Source organism: Puma concolor, chromosome D4 (assembly GCF_028749965.1).
Source record: "Puma concolor isolate L17-30 chromosome D4, mPumCon1.1.hap2, whole genome shotgun sequence".
In the NCBI taxonomy this organism is placed as follows: Eukaryota; Metazoa; Chordata; class Mammalia; order Carnivora; family Felidae; genus Puma; species Puma concolor.
The window spans coordinates 61,047,476-61,075,022 of NC_141679.1; the positions used below are offsets into that span (position 1 = coordinate 61,047,476).

Consider the following 27,547-nt stretch of genomic DNA (forward strand, 5'->3'; position numbering starts at 1 on the left):
ACTTCTTAATGAGGACAGCAAGATCCCTGCCAGGAGGATCAATAGAGAGACTGTAGAAGCTTATCTTCTGATGTTTGGGGAGGTTGGGGAAGATGCTGTCCTTCTGTGTTCCCTTTGGTTTCCATGTCTCCTCTGCCTGAGCCCTCCCCTCTCTCAGAGGCATCTCTGGGGAACTCTGCAAGCAGTTGCATTGAGGTGGTAGACTCTCTCCCTCAGCCCTGATATCTAGGAGCTCCCGAATACATAAGTCACAAAGGGACTAAGCTTCCAGATTATGGAGGAGAAAGAACAGAAGGAAGGGTACTTCCCAAACAATTGAAGCACATTAGTGAATTCTTCTGGGACTACTTTAGTCTTTTGCTGACACACAGGACACTGAAGACTCCCAACCTTATGAAGTAACATAGATAAACCAGAGCAACTGCACAGCCTTCAGCTTCCAAACCCCACTGAAAGTGGGTGGGGGGAGAAGGCTCTTTGCAGCAGAAATGGAACCAGCTCTTCCAGGGTCTCCCCAGTCTGCACCAGTCCTTGGCGCTACTGTCCGGGTCTCTGGACAGGGTTGATCCCCCACTAGCATCTCCCTTTTGTCTTATTTAGTGGATTCCCTAATGGGCCCGGTTCATATACAGACTAAAGAATCCCCACTGGCCTCAGCCCCTACCCCAGGCCCCTCTTCAATTTCTCTCCCACTCTTTCAGCCCCAATTAGGGCCTGTGGAGTGTCCTTTCCTAGACCCCAGGATGAAGTACAGTCACTCATCCCAAAGGAAATTCAATCCCTGGATTGGCACTTATTGTAGAAGCAGCTGGAACATTTGTGATGTTTACCCTCTTTTGGTCCAAAGATCTCAGGAAATTTTTAATCCTCCAACTCCCAACACTCCTACAGGGGCCTCTTTGTCTTAAGTACCAGGTTCCACCCTTGCTGGAGAATTTCCTAGCAATGAGACCTGGGGCAGCTGCAGCACCACCTTTGAAAGCTTCATCCAGCACTGAGCCCATATAGCACAGACACAGCCTCCAGGCAAACTGGCAGGGACTTCTCCAACAAAGGGCAAATGTGGACCTTTACAGCCCTCTATCATAGGTGTCAACGCAGCAGGGAAGGATCTAGCCCAGAGGACATGCAGGCATCCAGGAAACTGCTACGTGAGGAGCCTGGCAAAGTGCCAGCGAGAGATGACATGCGAAAACTCTGGAACATAGCCCAAGGAAGCCCCTCCCCCCCTCAATAATCTAGTATTTACAAAGCTATTCCATGAGGAGTCTAGGGTCTGATTCTGAGGAGACAAAGTGACTTGTCTCAAGGAATGGCTCATCAAGTAGCAACTGGAAAACACCCTGAAGATTCACTTGGACAAAAAGTTGGGTAGATATCTCTGGCAGGAGCCCTTGTAGGTGTATGTAGTCCAAGGCTTGTTGTCAATTGCCCCCTCCTGTGAAGTACTATAGCCAATAGGAAACTGGAGATTTGGCACCTTCAATGAATCAGGAACACTGCCTGAATTCCTCTTGGAAGCTTTCCTTCCTTGATCTAGGCATTAGATAAGCACTAGAAACCCAGGTTACATGGTTTGGGGTACAGCAGAGGTAGAACTTACCTCTTAAGGTCCTTGAATCTATAAAACTGTTAAGTTGATAGAGACCAAATCATAGTTTCCCTGATCTGCTTTTCTCTCTCAGCACCGTGTTTCAGGGATGACTAAGCCAAGGGTGCTTATTAGCTCTTTGAATGAAACCATTGGGCAAGTCAGGAGACAAGCTGATCACAAAAAATTCAGTTCCTACCCTGAATAGTTCTTTCCCTGCCCTCTCAGCTGTGAGCAAGGAAGCCAGAAGGTCCTGTGATGTTAGTCATGGTTCACACAGGACTCCCAGTCCAAGAAGAGAAGACAAACTTTCGTCCATCATCGACAAATCATGGCACAGTATGACTGTATGGGGGACAAGAGAGGCAGTCCAGAGTCATTCCCAGTCAAATGATGGCAGGATAAAACCCAAGGGATGTGAGTGGAGTTGTATACCAACAGACTCCAGCCATGGAGAAGCAGTGTCCCAGAGGCAGAGAACAGAGGGAAGAGTGTCTGGAGGGGACTACCACAGACCGGAGCATCTTCTTGGGAGTTTCCACTTTAGGAAAAGACTACTGGAGATTAATTTAGGGATTCCTTCAAGGGTCAAATAGTCCAGAGAGATAGTGAAGTCCAAGAAGATTCCAGCTCCTAAGTCACAACTGGAAGATGTTCCGAGACTCAGTGAGCTGAGAGATGCTCAGAAATTGAATATCTGAGTGGTCAAGGGGCTCCAGTGATGAAGTATTGCCCCCACTCCAAGTTTTGGTTGCCCAAGATGTGGGACGGCCGAGCCTTAAAGAGCAGATTGCTGATGGACTGAGGCTCATATTGGAGGTATGCTGCAGAGCAAGCCTCAGGGTTTTCCCGCTGAAGTGCCCCGTGCCTTAGATAGCCGGCCTACTTCATTTCCTTGAATCTATAAATCAATTTGAGGAGTTGATACCTTAATAATACTGTGTCCTCTGACTCACAAACCTTGTAGATATCTCCATTTCTTCAATTTCCCTTATCAGTGTCCTATAATTTTGTATATAGGCATTACACATATTTCAATACATTTTATCCCTATGTATTTAGAAATTTTATCTAAATGGTATTTTTAAACTTCTAATTGCTCACTGCTTATAGAGATACATTTATTTTTGTTTTTTGACTTTATATTCCATGATTTTGTTAAACTCATTTATTAGTTCTAGTGGCTTTTTTTGTTTAGAATTTTCTTCATAGATGTTATCTGTAAATAAGGAAACTTCTATTTCTCCCTTTCTAATCTGCATGCCTTTTCTTTCTTTTTCTTGCCTTACTGCATCATCTAGTTCCTCCAGTACAATATTGAATAGAAGTGGTGTGTGTAGATATCCTTGTTCTGGATCTCGGGGTGGAAAACATTCAGTCTTTCACCATTATGATGTTGGCTGTGGGTATTTTGTAGATGCCCTTTATCAGACTGAGGAAGTTCCCTTCTATTCTTAGTTTTGAGGGGTTTTTGAACCAGGAATGGATATTAAATTTGGTCAAATGCTTTTTCTGCATCTACTGAAACCATGTTTTTTTCTTAGTTTGTAAATATGGTGAATTACATTGATTGCTTTTTTTAAATGTTAAACCAACCCCACATTCCTGAGATGAATCTTACTCAGTCATGATGTTTTATCCCTTAATATATTGTTGGATTAAATCTTCTGAAGTTTTGTTTAGAACTTTTGCAACTATACTTATGGGAGATATTGATCTGCAGTTTTCTTTCTTGTAATATTTTTGTTTGGTTTTGGTATCAAGGTAATTTTGGGCTTGCAAAATGAGTTGGAAAACATTCTTTTTCATATTCTGAGTTTGATTAGAATTTTTCTTCCTTAAATATTTGATAGAATTCACCAGTGAAGCCCTCAGCATCTTAAGTTTTCTATGTGAGAAGGTTTCTAACTATAATTTCAGTTTGATACAAGGGTTATTTATTCTTTGTTAAGCAAATTTTGATAATTGGTATCTTTTATATTAAAGTTCATAATATTCCATTTAAATATCTGTAGAATCTATAGAGGTGTCACCTCTCATTCATGGTATTATTAACTGGTATCTTCTTTTTTTCTAATCCAACTGGCCAGAAGTTCATCAATTTTTTGCTCTGAAAGAAGCAGCTTTTGGTTTTCCTCTATTTTTTTGTTTTCTATTTCATTGATTTCTGCTTTGATCTTTACTATTTTCCTTCTTCTGCTTACTTTGGGCTTATTTTCCCTTTTTGCTGTCATTTATTGGGATTTTAGCAGGTAGCAGAAACAAATGCATGGATTTTCTGTTTATCCAGAAATCAGAGATGTGATTCGAAAGAGGTGGCTTTCTGGCTTTTTCATTTTTTTAATGGAATTGCCATTTGTAGATTCTCCTAGTATTTAAGAAGTTAGTATTTAAGAATGTTGGTTCTGCAGTTTGACTCAGGCTTTACATCCTAAGTCTTCCCCCTTCCTAGCTATGTGATCTTATAAAGTAATTAACTGTCCCTGAGCCTCAGTTTATTCATATGTACAATGGAAAAAATAGTAGTATCTTTCCCCACAGTGAGTTATCCATGTAAAGCTCCATACCTGACCCACAGTGCTTGATAAACATTAGCCATTATTTATTTACTCTTTCATTACTATTATCAAAAAAATCTATACTACTGTAAAGACCCTTTCATCATTTAAGGAGTTTTTCATGTTAACCCCGCCTGTTAGATAAATCAGCTTTTTACTGCTCCCCTCAAGAGTGTGGTAGCTAAATACACAAAAGCTAGCTTTCACTTTGTAACAAATAACCCTAAAATTTGTGCTTAAATTAACACTTTTTCCCATTTCTATGTATTGGCTGGGCAGTTTTTCTGGTCTAGGACAACTCAGATCCAGACGACGTAGGACAGCTTCATTTGTATGCCTGGTGACTGGTTCGGTGTCAGCTGAGACTCAGCCATGATTAGAGAATCATCCAGCAGGTTAACCTGGGCTTGTTCACGTGGCAGTAGAAGGATTCCCCAGAGGAAGAACAGAAGGGCAAGCCCTGATGACGAAGCTCCTCCCACCTTATGACCCAGTGAATATTTTGTGCTTGGCTTCATTAATTTTATGTCAATTATTTTCCCCTTATAGTCATTTGCATGCACTCTATACTTGTGTTGTCTGACTATATTAAAGGTATCTTTCAATGTGACTGTTTATCTTGGCAAAGATAGGACATTAGGCAAAGAACTAAGAAAGAAAAATCAGCTGTTTTTTTTTTATTATTATTAAAGTTTTTAAAAATTTATTTATTTAGGGAGAGAGAAAATGTGAGTGAGTGGGGTAGGGGCAGAGAGAGAGAGAGAGAGAGAGAGAGAGAGAGAGAGAGAGAGAATCCCAAGCAGGCTTCAAGCAGTTCTGATATGATGGGTCCCTGAGCTCCCCTGGATAACCTGCCTAACCCCTCTGGGACTTGGTTCTGCCTCTCAGACCCCAACTCCTCCCCAACCCAGGCAGAGCCTGAGCCTCCAAATAAGTCAACAGCCCTACTCCATCCCTTACACAGGCTCTGCTCTGCCACCTGCCAACACGCCAGCCTACCCTTCCTTCTAGTCTGCCCTACCTCCACCTCAGCACAGCCTCCTGACCCAGTGGGCACAGCTGATCCCAGCTCCAAGCTTCTCCTCTCTTGCTGACTGAGCTTCCATTTTGACAGTGGGTAAGGGCCAGCTCTGAGGATGCAGGAACAGAAATCCCCACCAAGTCACATAGTGTGTGAGCTTACTAAATAATACAAGTAGACAGGGACAGTGGGTGGAGCTGATGAGTGAATGGATCCTACAAGCAGAGACCTATCCCTTAGTCCAGACTGGATGAATTGCACAGGCTTGGTGAGTACTGGGTTAAGGTGCTCTCCATGGCTCAGCCCTCTGCCAGCAACACCATCCACACAGGCGCTTGTCTTCTACCTATAGGCACAATACCTTACCCAAAACCCTGTCTCTGGAAGAACAGAAGATGTCAGTGTACCCTTAGGGACAAGCTGTTCAGGCCCCGCCAGTTTACCTGCCCCAAAGTGGCTCAGCTCCACAGCTGATGTGTGACCAGGGCCGTTTCTGCTTTTGTGATCCACATGTGATGCTCCAGGAAAAAGTAAAAATGTCTCTAACTGTATTTACCAGATTTGGGGCAGGAGGAGGAGGGCACACTGTTATGTATTTAGATGTAGAAATCTAACTTATTTTAGTTAGGACATTTTACTCTCCTTATGCTCCACATATAAAAATAATGTGTTCATGACTAGAAAAAACCCACAACATACTGAAGAGAATAAAGTTCCCTTCCCCAATGAGCTCCCAGAGACCAATCCCCAGAGGCAACCACTGTTAGCATATTTTTATTTATCCTTCCAGAAATGTTTTACATGTGTGTAAACACGGATTTGTACAACCTCATTTTATACATATAAATAGGGTATTTTAAAACATACATGGTACTTATATCATATTTGTAAGTTTTCTCACATGGCTATATGACTAGGTCCTTTGAAAAACATAGGTAATCCCTGATTTAGAGCATGTAATAACCCAAAAACTTAATTTGTAAATAACCTTTCTGGAACTCAAAACATCTTTTCAGAGGAGTAATATTCTAAATCAGGGTCAACAAACCTTTTCTACAAAGGGCCAAATATAAGTATTTTTAGCTCTGCAGGCCACACTCTCTGTCACATGTTGTTTTTTTGCTTTTGTTTACAATCTTTTTAAAATGTTGGGGCGCCTGGGTGGCTCAGTCGGTTAAGCATCCGACTTCGGCTCAGGTCACGATCTCACGGTCCGTGAGTTCGAGCCCCGCGTCGGGCTCTGTGCTGACAGCTCAGAGCCTGGAGCCTGTTTCAGATTCTGTGTCTCCCTCTCTCTCTGACCCTCCCCCTTTCATGCTCTGTCTCTCTCTGTCTCAAAAATAAATAAACGTTAAAAAAAAAAAATTTAAAGCGTAAAGACCAATCTTAGCTCTTAGGCTGTTACACAAAAACAGGGCATGGGCCGAAGTCGGCCTTTGGATTATAGCTTGCGGACCCCTGTTCTAAATAGCAGTTAGGTGCCAAGCTTAGCTCTCAGAAGCAAGATTAACCCATAATAGGTTTAGGATGCCAAAAGACATAATATACTTTAAATTGCTTTGTAAACCATAGTGTCTCTACCAATGTGAAGAATTATTAGTTCTGCAGTGTTTAGCATGTGGGTAATTTTTTTTAAAAATAAAAACTGTTATCACTGAATAAAAAAGGTTTATAGATCTTGAATTGCATGATTTAGCAAAGAATCTGATAGAATTCTCAAGTGATCTACAAGGCAGCACAGGTAGATGACACTGTGTTATATACAATCCTACCTTTTTTGTCAGCATAACACAAACACACATTGACTCAAAACTGGTTAGTGTGGTATGAGAGTTCACTGGACAAGTGGCCCCCTCCATCAAAAAACAGAGTGGATCACTGAATTTTTACCTCCTATGCACATCAAAAAGGCTTTTTTTGTGCCTGTTCACAGTCACATGCACTGACCGACCCCTTAAATTCTCTGTGAATTGCACCTGCTAGAACCTACAAAAGTGGAGAAGGCACAGAGTAGAATAGAGTGGATTCTGGAGAGTCATTTGGTGACTACCTATATTAGGAGCCTTATTTATTTTATTATTATTATTATTTTTTAATGTTTATTTTTGAGAGACAGAGAGAGCACATGTATACACGTACAAGAGGGGAAGGGCAGAGAGAAAGGAAGACAGAACCCCAAGCAAGTTCTGCATGGCTGTCAGCACAGAGCCTGATGCGGGGCTCAAACTCACAAACTGTGAGATCATGTTCTGAGTCGAAATCAAGAGTCGGACATTTAACTGACTGAGCCACGCCAGGCGCCCAGGAGCCTTATTTTAACAACAAAAAAACCCTGTCATATTTCATTGAGCTTTAATCCTTATGACTTGCTTGTTCTTTGTCAAAGAGGTAGAACTTACCTTAATAATTTCATACCATGACTACAATTTTATTTTCTTATAAAATAAATACAGATATATGTGATGAATCACTAAATTCTGCACCTGAAACCAATTTTGTCATACATGTTAATTAACTAGAACTTAAATAAAAACTTGAAAAGAAGGAAAAAGAAAAGAAATGCAGAGATTTTCCTGAAGTATCTGGGCTGGAATCAGGAAAGAAGGTGGAAGACCAAGGACACTTGAGAGGATCATGTGTGAGAAAGGGGTTGGCCTTCTGATTGTACACACAGGCAGGGAAGGCAGCTCATGTGCAATCCCAGAAGGGAAGGCCAGGTGGAAGGAAGACGTTGCCCTAGGCATGTGGCTTAATGTCACCTGGGTTTTTAAGGTAGGACACTTTGTGATATCTCCCTTAGCAAAATATCCTATAACTTGCTAACAGGAGTCCTTTAAAAAAATTCTGGAGGCACGTGGGTGGCTCAGTCAGTTAAGCATCCAACACTTGATCTCAGCTCAGGTCTTAATTTCAGGGCCGTGAGTTCAAGCCCTGTGTTGGGCTCCATGCTGGGTATGAAGTCTACTTACTAAAAACAAAAAACAAAAAAACTGTAATTAAAACAAAGGTCATCCACACATTGTATTTTAAGGACCCCTTGGTTCCCTTGAGTCTGCCTGTCCAGGCAAGTAAGCCAGAAAGGGTGTCAGTAATAACAGGCACAATGTAAATATTACCTAAATTTGTAGACCACTGAAGAGTTTAGAAAATACCTTCCCAAGCATTATCCTTGGAACAACAAAGGGTGGGAACTTGGAGATGGGTAAAATGACTTGCCGTAGGTCACAAAGCTAGCACAGGGCAGAGCAGAAAACAGCACTTGAAGTTTCTGAGGCCAAAGTCAGTGTTCTCCACATCTCCCATGCTACTTCCCAGGAGGTCCCACAGAGATCTGGAATGGGCATTTCTACTCTCATTCCTCCCCCTGTTCTTCATTTAGTGGCTGGATTCCCATGAACATCACTCTAAGTGTCCTACACTTACTAAGCACATGAAATTGCTGACCCGTCAAATAAACCAGCATGGTTTGCTAGGCATCTGCATCTGCAAGGGGGAGGCAGCAGAGCCATGCTGGGAAGGGAGCCAACTCTGGGGCCAGACTGGATGGGTTGAAATCCTCCATGCATGGCTGACCAGCTGTGTGAGCTTGAGCATGTTACTTAACCTCTGATCAATGTATGAAAAAGCATGTATCCTCATGCCAAGGACAGGAAAGAAGTTCAGTAACTGATACAGATTTCATTACTGAGTCTTCACCTGCCTTCTTTGGGACTCTATCACAAAAAGGAAACTACCAACAAGAGGTTGATTTGTATCTTTAGCTCCATTTTCTTCTCTCCAAAGAAAAAAGTCACAAATACATAAAAAGCATGAATACCATGTATATGCATGCTCATGGGTTTGGCTAATGAGTCTTTCTGGTTGTGAACAGCCTCCACATGCTGAAATAATCCATGCCAGCCCTTAAGCCAAGCTACAATTTAAAGATTTAATAAATGCCACACATCCTCTAATCTATTCCTATAAGAGACTGACAAGCATCAGTATTTCTTGTGGAAGTTACCGTTCAGGAAAGCTGGGGCAAGTGGGCTGAAAGCCAAAATTACCTAAACAGCTTGAATAACAGGAATTTATCTCCAGGTGAGTGAAATGAAAAGAAACAGTTATCAAGGGCTCCCCCTACAGGCACCAAAAAGCAAAGGCTAAAATTTAAGGCTGATACAGAGTACTGTACCTCCTTCTTCTGGAAAAGTTCCCACAATGAAAAGGAATATAAGACTTACTTCAAACTATTTCTCTTTATGAGGGATGGAAGTTCATGACTTAGAGATCCAAACTGCCTCACAACAGGACACTGAAAATACATACCTAGAGACAAAAGCTCACATGGGGATTCAAAGATTGGGAGTGGGGAGAGGCTTAACATTATGTTAAATGAGAAAGAGCTGAAGGAAATGGGGGGGGGGGTGGCTCAGCAGAGAGACAGGACCGAGGGGTAGGGAGCTAGAATAATATCTGACAGGCTAACACAAGGGCACGATCAGCCATATGTTATGTGGCCCCGCTACATAACAGTGGTTATCAGGGAACAGACTTTATCTCATAGAAAGGAAGAGTATTTTAATAATGAGCACTATCATACATAATGAACTACAAAGAGCAGGGGTGAAGGATCATCACTGAGGGGTTTACGTGGGGGCTTAAAGGCCAAACACTGGGAATACTGAAGAGACTGGTACGTGGGCAGAGAACTAACCTGGATTACATTTAGGATTTTAGTTCTAAAATCCTGAGAATGTATATTAAAATCTCAAACAACTGAACAGTCCTGTTGCTAGAAGGCTGGTTGTTATCATCCTCCGACTATTTTTTCAATATTAAATATCAACATTTTGTGCTTCAAGCCCTGATTTAGTCTCAAAATAATTTTAAGAGAAAAGGCATCAAATTCGAAATAAAAGATAGATTATACCAATGTCAACTTCCTAGTTTTAACATTATACTACAGTTTATGTAAGATGTTACCATGGGAAGCAGCTAGGTGAAGGGTACACATGGCCTCTACACTATTTTTGCAACTTCCTGTGAATCTGTAATTATCTCAAAATAAAGAGATTTTAAAAATCAAGTTAAAGATACTTCCCCAAGAGGTTCTAAGTAACCTCAAAGGCAATCCAGTTTGGTTCAAGAGTGCAGTGTCATCAGCCACAAATGACTCTGTGCAAGTATCTACAGGCAGCAGGACTCATTTCAAAACCATGACCAATCAGCTATTAAGATTTACAGTTGTGGGCGCCTGGGTGGCTCAGTCGGTTAAGTGTCCGACTTCGGCCCAGGTCATGATCTCACAGTTCATGAGTTCGAGCCCCGCATCAGGCTCTGTGCTGGCAGCTCAGAGCCTGGAGCCTACTTCAGATTCTGTGTCTCCCTCTCTCTTTGCCCCTTCCCCACTCATGCTCTGTCTCTCTGTGTTTCTCAAAAATGAATAAACGTTAAAAAAAAAATTAAAGAAAAAAGATTTACAGTTGTGATTAGGAAAGCCTGTCATGTTGACAGGTATCTAATTTGGTTATGCTGATCATAAATCTTCAGTTATCTGGGATCACATCATTAAAATCACCTATAGGCAATACATTCTTACAACTGCTTCCTACGTGGTACTACACAGGAACCATGAACAGACTTAATTACTATATTTATCTAACTGTAATAAAATAATGTGGTTATGTCTTCTTCCTCCCCTAACTATGACTTGCAACAAGAACTGCATCTTGTTTTTATCTCCTTTTATCACCAAAACCTAACCCACAGTAGCTTTTCAGTAAATACTCACACAATAAGTAAGAAATAACCCGGTAATTAAGTTATTTTCTTGGACCTCTGGAGTGACTTTCTTTTCTGATACAAAGACATCCAGAGAAACTTCAGAGTCTCTATTTTGGAATCAGGATTAAATATATGCATACTACATACATATATATGTGTATGGGTCAAAGTCTCTGATATACAGGGGTTTAATCTCTAAAAATCTTTATAACCACTTGTGTTCTATCTGTTAGTTTCTTGTTTTTCTTTAATTTTTTTAAAATGTTTATTTATTTTTGAGAGAGAGAGAGAGAGAGAGAGAGAGAGAGAGCAAGCACAAGCAAGGGAGGAGCAGAGAGAGAGGGAGACACAGAATCCGAAACAGGCTCCAGGCTCCAAGCTGTCAGCACAGAGCCCAATGCGGGGCTCAAACTCACAAACTGTGAGATCATGACCTGAGCTGAAGCCAGACACTCAACCAACTGGGCCACCCAGGTGCCCCAGATCTGTTAGTTTCTTAAAACAATGTTAACTCAGTTTGATTTAAAATAAAATAGAGGGGTCAAGCTATTCCAGACAAGAAAACCAGTATGAATTGTTGAACAGATCCCCTTAGCTTGTAAGTTCCTGCTAGAATGCTCTCTGCCCAGTTTTACCAAGTGCCAAGAATAATCAGCTTCTTTCAGAAATCAATGAGACATCAACACCTTTGGATTCTTCAACATTAACCAACTGAAAAGCATATGGCAATTTCTCTAAATTTTACATCTCTCACTTTATTAAAATATAGGTTTTTCAAATAAATATTTTGAACAACCCAAATCAATCAAAGCAATGAGATCACAAAGTGTTGCTTCTTTTTGCAAAGGCGGCACATCGTTAGCTTATACAGATAATCGAACAGCCCCATCCAAAGTCAATTAGGCTGTTTAAAACACACGATAGAGGCTACTTACGATCCCAGAGACACCAAGGATTCTGTAGGGTCAGTCATTTGAATAGGCTCCGAAGCTGGCTTGATCCTTAGAACCTCTGCAAAGCCATCACCAAACCAGCAAGTGACATGTGCTATGTCTACAGTAAAGTAGAAAAGGCGATCCTGGCAGAGCTTCCGTCGATATACAGACCGAGGGTCAGCTGACAACACAGCCTCAATGGCGTGCCTTGCTTCCTCTGCTGATTGAAAATACTTAAATGAAGACTGACTGCCATCTGCAATGAGAATAATACAACTTAATGCTGAAAGTCATGCACGTCAAATTTCATTACAGTGAACTTTATTTTTTTTTTTTAATTTTTTTTCAACGTTTATTTATTTTTGGGATAGAGAGAGACAGAGCATGAACAGGGGAGGGGCAGAGAGAGAGGGAGACACAGAATCGGAAACAGGTTCCAGGCTCCGAGCCATCAGCCCAGAGCCTGACGCGGGGCTCGAACTCACGGACCGCGAGATCGTGACCTGGCTGAAGTCGGACGCTTAACCGACTGCGCCACCCAGGCGCCCCATCATTACAGTGAACTTTAATGTGGAGTTTGGTTGGTTCCTTGATGATCACGTAAAATGAACTGGGTTTGCCAATCTATTCAGTCATTACACAGAATGTCACTTTCAAGTAGTATTTACTATCATTAGATTAAACTTATGCATGCCCCCAATTTTCATGTGCTAAACAAAATCTTCTATCTAATCTCAACACAGACTGTAATTCAATTCCTTGTCATTTTCTTCTCAGAAAGGAAGTATGGTCAGGGAAATGCATTCACAGTCCCAGCATTCTCAGAAAGCCACAAGAAAGAGGACTAAACCCACATATACCCAGAGCTCCAGCTATAGGTAAGAGAAGGTGCCTCAGATAGTTGGTGTCACACCCCTACTTAAAATAACACCACAGGGGCGACTGGGTGGCTCAGTCGGTTGAGTGTCCAACTTCGGCTCAGGTCCTGATCTCATAGTTCGTGAGTTTGAGCCCACACTGGGCTCGCTGCTGTCAGTGAAGAGCCCACTTTGGATCTTCTGTCCCCCTCTCTCTGCCCCTGTCCTGCTTGCACTCTCTCTCTCAAACATAAAAAAAAAAAAAAAAAAAGTAACACCACATTCCCTAAGGAACAAGGACATGACAAAACAGATACGCTGAGAAAGTTGAACACCATCACTAGGGAACAAGCCACCCCATGCCACCCAGGTTTATATTTCAGGTAAAAAGATGTTTAACCCTGTTAAGTAGCAAACTTCCTACATTTATATAATTGTGGATGTATTATAATTTTTAAAAATACAGTATGTACAAAACTTAAATAAAAAATTAACTGTGACTTAACTTTTTTTTTTTTAATGTTTATTTATTTTTCAGACAGAGAAGGAGACACAGCACGAGTAAGGAGGGGCAGAGAAAGAGGGAGACACAGAATCTGAAGCAGGCTCCAGGCTCCAAGCTTTCAGCACAGAGCCCGACGCGGGACTTGAACTCACATACCGCGAGATCATGACCTGAGCCAAAGTTGGATGCTTAACCGACTCAGCCATCCAGGAGCCCCAACTGTGACCTAACTTTTAATAGTTACAACATAACATACATCCAAATAAAGGCTGGGCCCTTCCAGGAGGGTATGTTATTTAAACAGTGTTGTCCCTATTCAAAATATCGTCTGGAGTGGTGGTAGATCTTTATTCTTCTGAAAGTAAATTCAATTTTTAGACAACAGCCAAAAATCACTCTGGGCTATATCCAATAAGTAAGTTTGTAAGTAAAGCCATGAAGTTCAATTTTTGGTCAAAAACAAAAGACCAACCAATTCAAATGCTGATCACATAGAATCACTTAAAAAAACAAAGACAAAATCAAGAAAAAGAAGGACCAATTATGCAGTGCTAATATTCCTTTATTGCATGGCTCATAAAAGGACTCCAAGGCCACTTAAAAAAGAGGAGCTTTAAAAACATCACACTCTTTAGTAACAGTGTAACTGGTAAAAGCTCCAGGCCTTTGGTTGTTCACCTGGCACCTCACTTCTCTGCCAACTAAACCTTCCAAGTTTAGCTCAAATACTTTTTCCTCCAGGAAGCCTTCCCAGATTTCCTCTCTGCTCCCCAAGTCACAATCCTTCTCTGCCTCATGTGCCCACAACACTCCGTTCCAGCACCAATCCCCACATCCTCTCCACCCCCCCGCCCCAACACACACAACACGCTGCCATTCAATATCTTTTCTCTTTTCTAGAGTATAAACTTCCTGAGGTCATTTCTTATTTCTGTATTGGCTCCAAATTCTGTTCTAAATCAGTCCTTGTTATAAAGTTACATTTCATAATTTCTTTTTAATCATATTTTTAAATCAATAAGGCATACTGTAATCTCTCAGACACATAGCACTAGAGTTTGAAAAAGATAAAACTTTCCAAAGTACGAAGCATTCACTGATAACCGCAGGCCAAAGGGTAAGTATAAATACAAAGTATCTTCCAGGCAGCACTGCTTTCTTTGTTCTATCACAAAATCCTTTTAAACTTACCTTCCTCCTCCCATCAACTGTATACAATGATGAAACAACTTTCATAAACAGAATTTTTTTTAAGTTTTTTATTCATTTATTTGAGAGAGAGAGAGTAAGCATGAGAAGGGCAGAGAAAGAGAGAGAAAGAGAGAGAGAGAGAGAGAGAGAGAGAGAGAGAGAGAGAGAATCCCAAGCAGGCTCTGCACTCATGAGATCATGACCCAAGTCAAAATCAAGAGGTGGATGCTTAACTGACTGAGCCACCCAGGTGCCCCATAAACAGAACTTCTTAAATACAGAGGTCAATTTAAAAATTAAATGCTGGGGCGCCTGGGTGGCTCAGTCGGTTAAGCGTCCGACTTCAGCTCAGGTCACGATCTCGTGGTCCATGAGTTTGAGCCCCGCGTCGGGCTCTGGGCTGATGGCTCAGAGCCTGGAGCCTGCTTCCAATTCTGTGTCTCCCTCTCTCTCTGCCCCTCCCCCGTTCATGTTCTGTCTCTCTCTGTCCCAAAAATAAATAAACGTTAAAAAAAAAAAAATTAAAAAAAAAAAAATTAAATGCTTTGTTTAAACACAAAGCATTAGGGAAGAACGAGAAACACATCCTGGAGTGGCAGATGAAATCAGACACACTCTTGGCAACTTAACTGGCTACTTCTTACTGGAATCACTGCAGCTACCTCTTAACAGCCCCTTCCTTCACTCTAGATTGCTGCTCGGGATCTGCTGTGGACAGGGGAAACCAGATTACAATGTTTGTTAAAAACCATGTGGTAAAGTAAACATGCTCCAAATAAAAGCCCTGTGGCCCCTCTTCTACAGTGAAAGGTATGTCTTTAGGGCTGGGACTTTATGGTGACAATAACTGTGCTAAGAGACCCTTTACCTCTTACTCTTGGGCTCTGTGCCACCTGATGGAATAAGATGGGATATTTCTCTAGTCAGACAGTAAAACAGATGAAAAAATGTAATTGACATAAGTATAGAACAAGCATAATTTAGCTTCTGAATGCTGTTTGAAAACCCCAGGAACTACTGTAACAGATTGATAAGAGGACTTAAATCACGAGCCACCTCATGAGGCAACAGCCATTCTCAGAAACACTTTACTGAGTTTTGGGACTCACTGTACTGAACAACATGGCTGAATGGAAGTCGTCAGATGGTAGTGTTGCCCAAATATTATTTTATACTCCTGCATTTCTTACGGCCAGTCATCCTGACAAATATGCTGTATGACTGCCCTCAGAAATACCAAATTTGACTAAAGCTCTCATTCAGAAATAAGAAACAGAAAGTACCTGGTACACCTCCTGAACTGAGGTGCTCAAGATCCATCTCTGCGTGAGGAGTAAACCGCACTTCCAAGGTGGCCACAGGGGCCTCTCTCACCCACGCGGGGACCACGCTGCAGTGGGCTGCATCAGCCCTCCTGGGACGGCCGTGAAGGACCACAGGCTGGACCTCTGTACTACTTCCTTGTGAAATCACTGCTTCTTTCCCTCTCCTTTGCCTCCTTTCTGTACCTTCCTCTGAGAAGCTCTTCTCCAGGAAATATGGGCCGATTTGCTCTTCTGCCACACTTGGACTCTGATCACTTCTGGATTTGACACACAAATCCCCCACTATCTCCCTGTGCTTAGGGGAGTTTCGCCGGATTTGTGTTGAGCTGTCACGTTTCATATAGTTTTCTCCTGAAGTTCTGTCTTCGGCACATTTAAGTTTCTCCTCAGTGTGACCATAGTGTTGTGGTTTATCATACCTTGAGAGCTGTTGCTGGTCACAGCTGTCAGTCTTGCCACCGGACTGGGGCGTGTTTGGATGCTTATATTGGTTATTCTGTAAATTAAAGTCCTGTAAACGTTCAATCAAATTTTGTGGTGAGTCATACTCAGCTATGTAGGGCTTTATGTCTAGGACAGGTGTGCCATGAATCATATCAATTCCAGAAAGGTATATGGCTCCACCTATAATGTGAAAAATACCTCGTCTTAGAAATAATAACAATGAAGAATAGTGCAAACAATTATAAACTAACACCATCCTTTTATGTCTCACCAAGCTTACTCACAATTCTCTTACACGCCAGGCTCTCTGATACCTGGTACCAAAACACCCTTTTCAGTCTACCTGGAAACCCATCCTCTTCTTTACTTGTCAAACTCCTGCATGTTCTTTAAGGCTCTTAATATAACATCTCTTCTACAAAGCCTTTCTGGCTCTCTCTCTCTCAAAAAAGGAATAAATGTTAAGAAAAAAAAATTTTTTGTAAACATGACCAACACAGGAAACTGATTTCTACAACATGCTCACTGTGAATGAGCCTGGAACTTTGGAATGAGGACTTTGGATTTCCTAGGTGATGGATTATGCCTAACAACGTCTGCAGAAGGAGGAAAGGCATTGTAACATGGGTAAAAATTCATGGGATTTAGTCAGACAACCACTTGGCTGGATGCTATTAGGAAAATTATCAAACATCAAAGAGCCTCAGTTCCTTCATCCATGGAAGTAAGACTGCTACCCTATCAAGCCCAAAGAGACACTGAACATACGTGAACCCTCTTTACAAACTGTCAAGCACCACATAAATACTAGAAGTCACCATAACACTTATTTGTTAAGAATGTCTACAGTGTTAATGTATTTGCCTTTTACATTTCTCATTTGATCTCCCTGTTAGAATTTTAAGTTCTTCTGCAGTGCAGGGATTTTTTATCTGATTTGTTTACCACTATACCTCAGCACCTAGAAGAATGCCTGGCACATTTATAGTGCTCAGAATATATGTGTGGGTTACATGAATGATCATAAAATGTTCCAGTACTACTACCCAAGCTGGTTAGCTATCACAAACTGATAAAGCTCAAGTTTAACTGGCTACAGAATTTTCCTGGAAAACCTCCCTAAGGCCCAGCTGAATACAATCCAGGAGAGGAAGTTCAAGTTCTGGAATAAAACAAACAAAATAACTGGTCTTACCTATTTAGTACTAAGCAGCCCAAAAACTACTCTTAGAACTTTTGTCTCATAAGATCCTAAAAAATACTATGGAGTTCCAGAGAGGGCAGGTCCTGCTCCTGAGCCCATTTTACAAACAAGCAAGCTAAGGCCTGGAATGGTCTTCTGATTCCCAGTATACCTATTTCATCTTTTGCCTAACAAATGTGCTTACTAGGTCAGAGTGATTCAAGAACAGGATGCTTTACTAACAAACAAAACAAAGATACAAACCAAAACTCAAAAATACAGAGAATAGATTGGTGGCTTCCAGAGAGAAGAGGGTGGGGAGATGGCTGAAATGGCTGAAATGGACCAAGAGATACAAACTTCCAACTGTAAAATAAATGAGTCATGGGGATGTGATGTATAGCACAGTGACTACAGTCAATAATACGGTCTCATATATTTGAAAGTTGTTGAGAGTAAATCTTGGAAATTCACATCATAAGAAAAAAACTTTTGTAACTCTGTATGGTGACAAATGGTTACTAGACTTATTACGATGATGATTTCACAATGCATATAAATACTGAATTATATAGTACACTTGAAACTAACATATCATTTATACTTTAATAAGAAAAAAAAAAAAGAAAGGGATGCTTCCAAAAAATGTATGGTCCATTAACTAGGCTATATATGAACACACAGTTAAGACTAATCTGATATTCTACACAGGTACTTCCACAATCTGACCGGTATTAAATATTATAGTGAGATTCATCACAGATCCTTTGCCACACATCAGAGTTAACAGTGGTGCTACAGCCATGATGCACGTCCAGTTCCTCAAAGGTGCAAGGAAGAAATAATACAACACCACCCTGTGTGTTTACCATATCTCCACATACAACCAGTTACTGTGTATTAATTCTGAAAGTGACCAATTATTTTTGAATTATTTTGTATTTATTGTACTCCAAGTCAAAGAAAATTTGGTTACTAATGTAAAGATTATGAAATCTTTCATTATTTTAAAATAACTTAATAAATTCTGACATATGTGATGATATAATCAGACTCTGAGCATCCTATGAGCATTGATTTCTAAGTGTAACATTCCTTGAGTCATTTCATTTTCTTCAACGTCTGATAGTTCTCAGGGGTTCGCACCATTGGTAATCATCTGAGTAACAGGCAGTGGTGAATACTACATTGGCTTTAGAAGACTTCTTTTGGGTAAGGATAAAAAGATAAAAGTAGAAAGGAAATGTTTTACCTTCTACCTTTTCCAGCTTGGCCAGAGTCAATCCTATTGCATTGGGACGATGAGGGCTCCTTGTGGAGAAAACTCCAGTCTTTGCGCCATTCAGCCTAGGAGGCTGCACTTTTGCCTTACAGCTCAAATGACCATTTTTGTGAAAAACAAACAAAATCCTATTGAAAATAAACCAAACCACTGAGTAAGAAAAGAACACAAGTTAATGTATCACAATGATTTGAGGGGAAACAATCTTTAATCCCACAAATTAGAACTGAAACAATGCTTTTAATGGTATTAAAATGTAAGCAATGAGGGGGAAAATACCATTCTGATTCCCTGAAGGGAGGCAGAGTTTTATTTCCATATCCTTTGCCTCTAACACAATTACTGGCATATGGTAGGAACTTAGCAAATGTTTGTCAAGTGCCGAAATGAGCAAAATTTACGAAGTAAATGCCTTCTGTTTGCCAGGCAGTATGCTAGACAATTTTATACTCATTTAATTCTCTTAACAAGTGTAAGATTTGTAATTTATCCCCATTAAGAATGAGGAAATTGTGGGGTGCCTAGGTGGCTCAGTTGGTTAAGCATCCGACTTCGGCTCAGGTCATGATCTCACGGTTCATGGGTTCAAGCCTGCATTGTGCTCTGTGCAGACAGCTCAGAGCCTGGAGTCTGCTTCAGATTCTGTGTCTCCCTCTCTCTCTGCCCCTCCCCTGCTCACGCTCTGTCTGTCTCTCTCTCTCTCTCTCTAAAATAAATATAAAAAAAAAGTGTGTCTTTAAAAAAAAAAAAGAATGAGGAAAATGAGGCTCAGAAATGTTAAATAACTTGACTAGGCGCTCCTAAACAAAACACAAAAGAAGGAAGCCAAGAAGAGAAACAACAGATTTGAATTCATTAAATTTATGACTACATAATGTCATCTCAGGAGAAAAGGTCTGCTACCTGTATAGTGGATGATGAGTTAATGTCTGTGGTATATAAACTGTTCCTACATATCACAAAGAAAAGGACAACTCATAAGAAATTAAGCCAAGAACATGAATAGACAATTCACAAAAGAGTAAAAAATAGCAACCATATGAAAAGATGTTGAACCTAATAATTTAGAAATTGAACTGAAAAATAAAATACTGTTTTTCCCTGTCAGGCAAAAACGTAAAAAAAAAAAACTGATAACATATAGTGTCAGCAAGAACGCAGAGAAAAGGTCATTTTTATACATCTTTGAAATATAAATTAAGCTTACTAAAGTGCAATTTGGCAGTAGCTCTCCAAAGTTATAAATATGCACCCCCTCTAGCTCGATATCCATTTCTGATACCCTATTTGTAAAAAATACCCAAGTGTCAAGAATTGTGTCTAAGAAGGTTACAGCATTACTATAATATCAAAATAACTATCCATTAGCAAGAGAATGGTCAAATCATGGTATACCCATATTTTCCAAAAGTAGACAGCTATCAAAGCAAAAAGGATAAATCTCTATGTACTGTCATGATATATACTGTTAAGTGAAGAAAACATATTCCATTGTTTAAAACAAACACCCACTCCCAATGTGTATGTATATGCTTCTATGTGTATTAAAAAAGGAAAAGAAAAAGCCTGGTAGGATATACACCAAGCTGTTAACAACAATAATCTCTGAAGAGTGTAAGGGGGTGAGGACGAGAGAGGAGAAAAATAGGAGGGATACAGAAAAATCTCTTTATATAGATCCAGACCCATTTTTTTTATATCAGTAAATGTTTTTAACTTAATTAATTTAACCAAGATCCTACAAACTAGGTCAGACACTCATGTTTTTACTCTACCCACATCTCCAAATTAACGTGAAATATAAACTATTTCAGAATAAATACCTAATTTTAGGTCTTCACTTTAAAATTAGACCAAGCCAGGGGCGCCTGGGTGGCGCAGTCGGTTAAGCGTCCGACTTCAGCCAGGTCACGATCTCACGGTCCGTGAGTTCGAGCCCCGCGTCAGGCTCTGGGCTGATGGCTCAGAGCCTGGAGCCTGTTTCTGATTCTGTGTCTCCCTCTCTCTCTGCCCCTCCCCCGTTCATGCTCTGTCTCTCTCTGTCCCAAAAATAAATAAACGTTGAAAAAAAAAAAAAATTATACCAAGCCATACTGGTGATGCTGGAGTGAGGAAGAATGGACAGAGACAGAATTCCAAGTGACAATCAGTAACACTAGTATAACATAGGTCCTAATATAGGTAACACTTTATTATTTAAAGTATCCAGATTTCTAAAGCTCTTTTGTCTTTAGAAAGAATAGACTTAATTCTTCATGGGTCTAGAGTAGAGTCATGCAAACTTTTTCTGTAAAGGGTCAAACAGTAAATATTTGAGGGTTTGCAGGCCAACCAGTCTCTGTTGTAACTATTCAACTCTGCCGCTAAACCACAAAAGCAGCTACACACAATACATAAATGAATAGGAGTGGCTGTGTTCCCATAAACATATTTACAAAGATAGGAGGTAGATGTATTTGGTCCATGGGTTGTAGCTTGCTGACCCCTGGTCCAGAAGACAATAGGTACCCACAGGCAGAATCAAGAAGGTCTGCAGATTTCAGCTCGACAGAAGGCATTTATTATAGTTAGAACCAACTGCAAATGGAACATGCCCCCTCAGTGGGTTCCAAGCTTCCATGAGGTTGCTCAAGATATACAGACAATCACGTGTGAGAACATGGTACGTGAATTCCATGCAATAGGAAGGATGGTCTGGATGGCAGACTCCAAGATTGCCTTCAACTGGAGTACTTTACTCAAGGGCAAGTTCTGGCCCCAAGAACCACTTCTAATTATAAAACAACTTACCAAACATGAGAAAACTGTTCTAAGCCCATCAAGGAATGTTCAGGATTATTAAAGATGCTCTTCCGAATTCTCAAACAAGCTCGCGAATGGCTACAAACAGATGGCTGCCTTGGAGTACCATTCTTGGATGAGAAACAGGATTCCAAGTAGCCAACTGGCTCAGTTAAAAGATTCCCTACAGAAGAAAATCAGGTAAGAAATCATTAGTCAAAATGTCAAATAAAGATGTAGGAAAACATGTTTTCTTTAATGCACTGATTTCATAGTTTTAACATCTACCAAGTGTTATGCAACTATTAAAAATGATTCATATAGTATCATGAATATATATAAATAGCCTCATTCTTACATATACATTATTATATCCCTTTGGATGATGAGCCAGAAAGAGTACAGGTCTAAGAAAAGAAAGACAGGGAGCACTTTTAGCTGTTCTACTATGACCATAAATCAAATTCTATGTTACCATTTTCTAAGGCATGTGACTTTGGTCAGGGCTAAAACGGTATTTACTACAGAGGGAATAACACACACACAAAGTTAAATGAGAACTGTCATAGCACATGTAGGGAACAAGCTAGTTTGCTTGGCTGGAGTATGAAAGATAAGGCAAAGAATAATTAAAGATAAGGAGACAGAGGTTGTATACAGATATCCTCATGCTTTTCAGAAGTCTGCAGTAAGCCACTGCACATTTACCAAAGACCTACATTAGTACTTGTTTTTGCTAATCAAAAGAAATCCAATGTTTATTTTTACCAAAAAAAGGCAAAAATTGAAAATACTGTTCAGTATCTGTTTTGCAGAGATCTGTTATAGATGCAGGGTGCACCTCAAGGTGTGAGATCGGCCCCACCCAGGTCCTTCCCCAGGAAGCATCTGAGCATCAAGACACTAGATTTTTGAACTTTGTCTGTGAGCATCTGTGGTTTATCTTGTTTTGTGCATCCACTAGCAAGATGTGTCCTCAGGTAACAGAAAAGCCTAAGAGAGATTATTTTTTGCACTGAGGAATGCTCAAAATATTTTCCATATAAATTAATGGTAACTACTTTGCATTATGCCATTTCAGCTTATGAAACATTTTGTAGGGATGCTCTACTTTTGGATAGTGGGGAAAACGTGTCCAAATAGGGATGCATTCAATTAAAAACAGAACATACAAAACAAAGTTGTTTAAGCAATAAAGGGAGTACATGGGATCATACTACTAAAATGTCTAGACACAGGGTAGATTTCAGATTAGGCTTGTCCAGTAGCTCTCTGCCCCTTTAGAATGTAAGCTCCCTGTGGGCAGGAGTTTTTCTGTCTTGTTTACTGCAGTGTTCACTGTCTATATTGCATGCACGGGGGTAGATACTCAAAAAATTCATGTTACATGGAAAAAAGCATTGTTTAAGTCTAACCTGATTAAAATGGGAATTGAAAAAGTGAAAGAACATAATCCCATTTATGAAAGTTTGTTTATACATTCACCTAAATATGTACATGTATGCTAAGAAAACTATTTGGAAGGATATTCACCAAAATGTTAACATTTTGGTAAATGCATGTGATAACATGTAAAATGGATAGTGAGATTTTTGGATTATTTTTATATTTGACTTTGTAATTTGTATAATATTTGAACTTTTCATAATAATTAGAAACCCTTTTTTTTTTCCTAAGTGGCAACTCCTTGCAAAAGAAGGACACCCAGGGGCGCCTGGGTGGCTCAATCGGTTAAGCGTCCGACTTCAGCTCAGGTCACGATCTCACGGTCCGTGAGTTCGAGCCCCGCGTTGGGCTCTGGGCTGATGGCTCAGAGCCTGGAGCCTGCTTCCGATTCTGTGTCTCCCTCTCTCTCTGCCCCTCCCCCGTTCATGCTCTGTCTCTCTTTGTCTCAAAAATAAATAAACGTTAAAAAAAATTTAAAAAAAAAAAAAGAAGGAAACCTGGCTAGCCAGTATCAATATAGGTTTAAAGTCCAAGGTATCCACAACTAATTTACAAATAACTTTTTTTTCTTTACATTTCATGAAAGCTTTACTAACTTCTTTTAAGAGATGATATAAAGACACTCCAGACCATCATTTTATTTCCAGCTTCCATTACCAGCATAGGTGGTGAGATTATAGGCCTGGTAGTGTCCCTCACAGCACCCTTCTTTACTTTTCACTTATAAAAACTATATTATTGGCTACATATAAAATATTATATGTAACACATATATATTAGAGCATCATATTATGAAATCTTGTGTACTCACCACACATCCCAAGAACTAGAGTTTTACCAACAAATTGTTATCTTTTAATGTTGTCTCTCTCCTAGGGCACACCCATCCTTCCTGCTGAGATAAACAGGTGCCTGAATGGGGTCTTTGTCACTCACTTCTTTTTCTAATGTAGTTTTTTAAATATAATTTTATCACATGCATATGCATGCCTACATAATTTTTATTTTGTCTTTGAACTCTATAAAAACTGGTATTAAACTACATGTTATCTTCCCAGGCTTGCTTTTTCTCTTTCAATATTATGATTCTACGATACTTCCATACTGTGTATGTTTTTGAGGACTTTAAATATTTTTCCAATATGTTTACAGGCCTTCTTTTGTTTATCCTTATCCATGTTCCTGTGGAATAAAGACAGTAAATACTTTAAAGATGAAGAAACTGAGGCCAAACAAGTCTCTAGAGTTCCATTAAAATGTCATAAAGAAAAATGGCCAAAAAAACAGCCCTAACCTAGTAAGTTGGGATCCCTGTGTCCTGTTTTCATTTAACAAACACTTTCCAGGTGTATACAATTGCCAGACACTGAGCTAAGTTTGGGTAAAAGAAACAACAAGAACTCTTATCATAGTGGAATTAACAGTTGTGAAGAATCTCACAATACTTCAATATCGTGGAAAAAATATTTAAAGCACCTAGTATAACACCAAGTGCTCAGCAAAGAGTGTTTTTCAAAGCTCTTACTTAGGCCTTTCCCTCATTTTAACGGTATTACAATTGTATTAACTGTGTAATAAGAGAAAAACCAACAGTTATTAATGCAGAGTTTTTGTACACAAGGTAATTCTGGTCTTCTTGACCTCTGGCTTGGATTGTTAAATTACCCTTATATATAATTCATGTCCCCCACGTAGGTCCCTCTCCCTGTTAAAATACACTACACCAATCCTCTAGATTCTGTTCCTTAATTTTATGCTACCCCCCCTTTTTTTTTTAGGTTTATTTATTTATTTTGAGAGAGAGCACAGGGGAGTTGGGAGGGGCAGAGAGAGGGAGAGAGAATTCCAAGCAGACTCAATACTGTCAGGGCAGAGCCCACTGGGGGGCTCCAATTCACCAACCATGAGACCATGACCTGAGCCAAAATGAAGAGTCGGAAGCTACACCAATGGAGCTACTCTAGGCGCCCCGCTACCCTCTAACTTTAAATTTTCCACTTTTCACCATTAAGAGACTTTCTATTTCTTACACTGGTATTTAAGGTTCTCTACAATCCTGAATCCAAACAACGGTTCCCACCCACCCCCGCCCCCCATCCACCCAATATTTCAGACTTACAGCTCCCCAATCCCATGCTATGTAGACCTCTGAGCCCTGCTCCTTCCTGTCAAAATATAAGCCTGCAATCTGGCACTGTGCAACAACTTTTTAAAATGAGCACAACCTCTGACCAAGTAGAAGTACTTTTAGCAAATTTAATCTAATTTAAACATTTATAACACAAAGATTTTAGTTTTAACAATTTTCTTCAGAACAATGAAAACTGGCAGTACCCTAAACGTCCAGCAATAGCGAACTGGTTAGTTAGAACACATCTCTAAAGAAAAATAATGTGCAATCCCTTAAAGTTATTAATGGTCACAGATTTATATGAAACTTGTTTTAGAAAGAAGTTACAAAACCATGGGGTCACATATCAATTCATTTTTCTAGCGTGCATGCACTGAAAGAAGTATGGTAGGTTGACACCAAGATATTAACAGTGGTTTTCTCTGGATGATGGTGGACTTTGACTTTCTTCCATTTGCTTCTAATTTCTAAAAGTAATATTCTGCTATGATGAAGGGAAAATAAACCCATGCCCATCTTTCCAGGCCCACTTTAAAAAGATTTCCCGGGGCGCCTGGGTGGCGCAGTCGGTTAAGCGTCCGACTTCAGCCAGGTCACGATCTCGCGGTCCGTGAGTTCGAGCCCCGCGTCGGGCTCTGGGCTGATGGCTCAGAGCCTGGAGCCTGTTTCCGATTCTGTGTCTCCCTCTCTCTCTGCCCCTCCCCCGTTCATGCTCTGTCTCTCTCTGTCCCAAAAATAAATAAACGTGGAAAAAATTTAAAAAAAAAAAAAAAAAAAAAAAACAAACAAACAAATAAAAAGATTTCCCGTCTCTCCGCCCCAAAACTTTCCCACATCTCCCTCCTCACTTCCTACAGCCCAGGAGGCCTCTCTCTTGGGGCATTTATTAATTCCTAACGCGCGTTAACACCAACGTTCACATCCTATCTCTCCCACAGGCGCAAGAACCCCCTGAGAGAAAGGCCGTTACACTGCACGTGGCTGTTCCGGCCATCACGCCTAAACCAAGCCAACCACAGCTACCCAGAACAGATGACATCATCCCGCTCGCCTCAGCAAAATCACGTGGTCGCTGGTGCACGTGATCCGTGGCTTCGGTAAGTACAATGACGCACTTCGATTCAAATTCTCACATTTTACGACCCTCTCTGCACTGAAGTCGGAGGCCTGAGCCTAGGCCTCTTTTGGGTGCGGAACCGCCGGTCTCTTAGAAGTTACCTGTTTCCAAAGCCGGCTTCACGCACCCGCACGGGGTCGCTGTGGCCTCAGGCCCTGTCTCCTCCAAGACGCGCATGACTACTTTTCACTGAGGTGCCGACCCAACTCGGTAGACTTTCCGCTTCCTGTGTTCGAACTTGGTGCCTGCGCAGAAGCCGCGCTGGCGGGGTGGTGCGGGCTCAGGGCCTGGCGCATGCGCGGAGAGGGAGGCGAACTCACTGCAGGTGGCGCTGGCGGCCCCTGTTAAGGTTAGGGTTGGAGCGCTGAAGCCATTGCCCGGCCTCGGTTCCTTTCCCGGGTCCCGGCCTCCGTTGACTTTAGCGGATCCGCTGCGATTCCCCGCCAGTCAGCGACTCCGCGTTCCATTGCTTGCCAGTGGGGACATTCGATGACGATTTATGCACTAAGATGTCTCTCTCGAATTTTTAAAGAAAAAGGATGGATATATGCAGTTAACCACATTAGCATAATTATCGGATGTTGGGAAATGTTAGAAATTCTTGCGTGGTAGGAATACACAGATGATTATTTATACTTATGTATATTCAATTTTTCCACAGTAAAAACGATGTATTGTCAGCAAGGAACCCCAAGTAAACCTTATTTAAAGTCTAATGGATGGGGAGCCTCACACTGGAATGGGGGTAAGTGGGGAGTTTTTTGTGTGCTCCATACTTTGCGGGAATTGAAGCGAGAATGAAATTGAGGGTCAATATGCCATGTACATAGAAGAGATTGTAATCTTTGTTTCTGGACAGCTCTGAAAAGGGCCAAATAGAATCGTATTTTCATCCCATGCGATGACCAGTTATCCTTGTAACAATACTATCCTTTTACCTACTTACTTGTAACGTCATCTCTCACCTATGTCAAGTTTCTCTGCATATGTAATTCTGTATATGGGCTTTTTATCCTGTTTGTGGTGGGGAGAATAAATGGCTTGCAATATAAAATATTCAAAAGCATGCAAATCCACAGATTTTAAACGCACAACCATGAAAAGCTGTCGCTAAACCTTTTTATTTGTTATGGAGTAATAGATCACTAGCAGAAAATAACCAGCAGGAGCCAAAGATTGACAGAGAAGGTTGTGGTTGAAAACACACACACGCACACACATACACAAACACACACACTTTAAAATTGATCACATTCATTAATATTCTTCTGTCGTCTGTCCATGAAAATTTGGAAAAGAATGCCATTTATCTGTTTCCAGGGGAAATGCTGTTAATCTGTGTGTCTGCAGAAACAAGTTTGAGAACAATTAAGCTATATACACTCTGTGAAACTGGCACCGTAATAGCTGTGTT

The 27,547-nt window shown here is 40.7% G+C and overlaps 1 protein-coding gene and 1 long non-coding RNA gene across 4 annotated transcripts; one reads left to right on the top strand and one right to left on the bottom strand.

Annotated features, from left to right (window-relative positions):
* Positions 1 to 5,928: 5,928 nt before the first annotated feature.
* TRMO (tRNA methyltransferase O) lies at positions 5,929 to 26,390 on the bottom strand. 3 transcript variants are annotated; one of them, XM_086683569.1, is made up of 5 exons: positions 26,235 to 26,390; positions 21,449 to 21,623; positions 18,629 to 18,786; positions 15,708 to 16,373; positions 5,929 to 12,127 (listed from the first exon to the last, which is right to left on the bottom strand). In XM_086683569.1, the coding sequence occupies exons 1-5, from the start codon at positions 26,308 to 26,310 to the stop codon at positions 11,868 to 11,870; spliced, it is 1,335 nt and encodes a 444-aa protein (XP_086539695.1). In that variant the 5' UTR covers positions 26,311 to 26,390; the 3' UTR covers positions 5,929 to 11,867. The 3 variants fall into 3 exon arrangements, with proteins under 3 accessions (XP_086539695.1, XP_086539697.1, XP_086539696.1); XM_086683571.1 differs by lacking the exon at positions 5,929 to 12,127 and adding an exon at positions 14,983 to 15,129; XM_086683570.1 differs by lacking the exon at positions 5,929 to 12,127 and adding an exon at positions 14,983 to 15,132.
* Positions 26,139 to 27,205, top strand: LOC147574924 (uncharacterized). Its single transcript, XR_015242859.1, has 2 exons — positions 26,139 to 26,204; positions 26,795 to 27,205. It is a non-coding gene; the product is annotated as an uncharacterized LOC147574924 (long non-coding RNA).
* Positions 27,206 to 27,547: the final 342 nt, after the last annotated feature.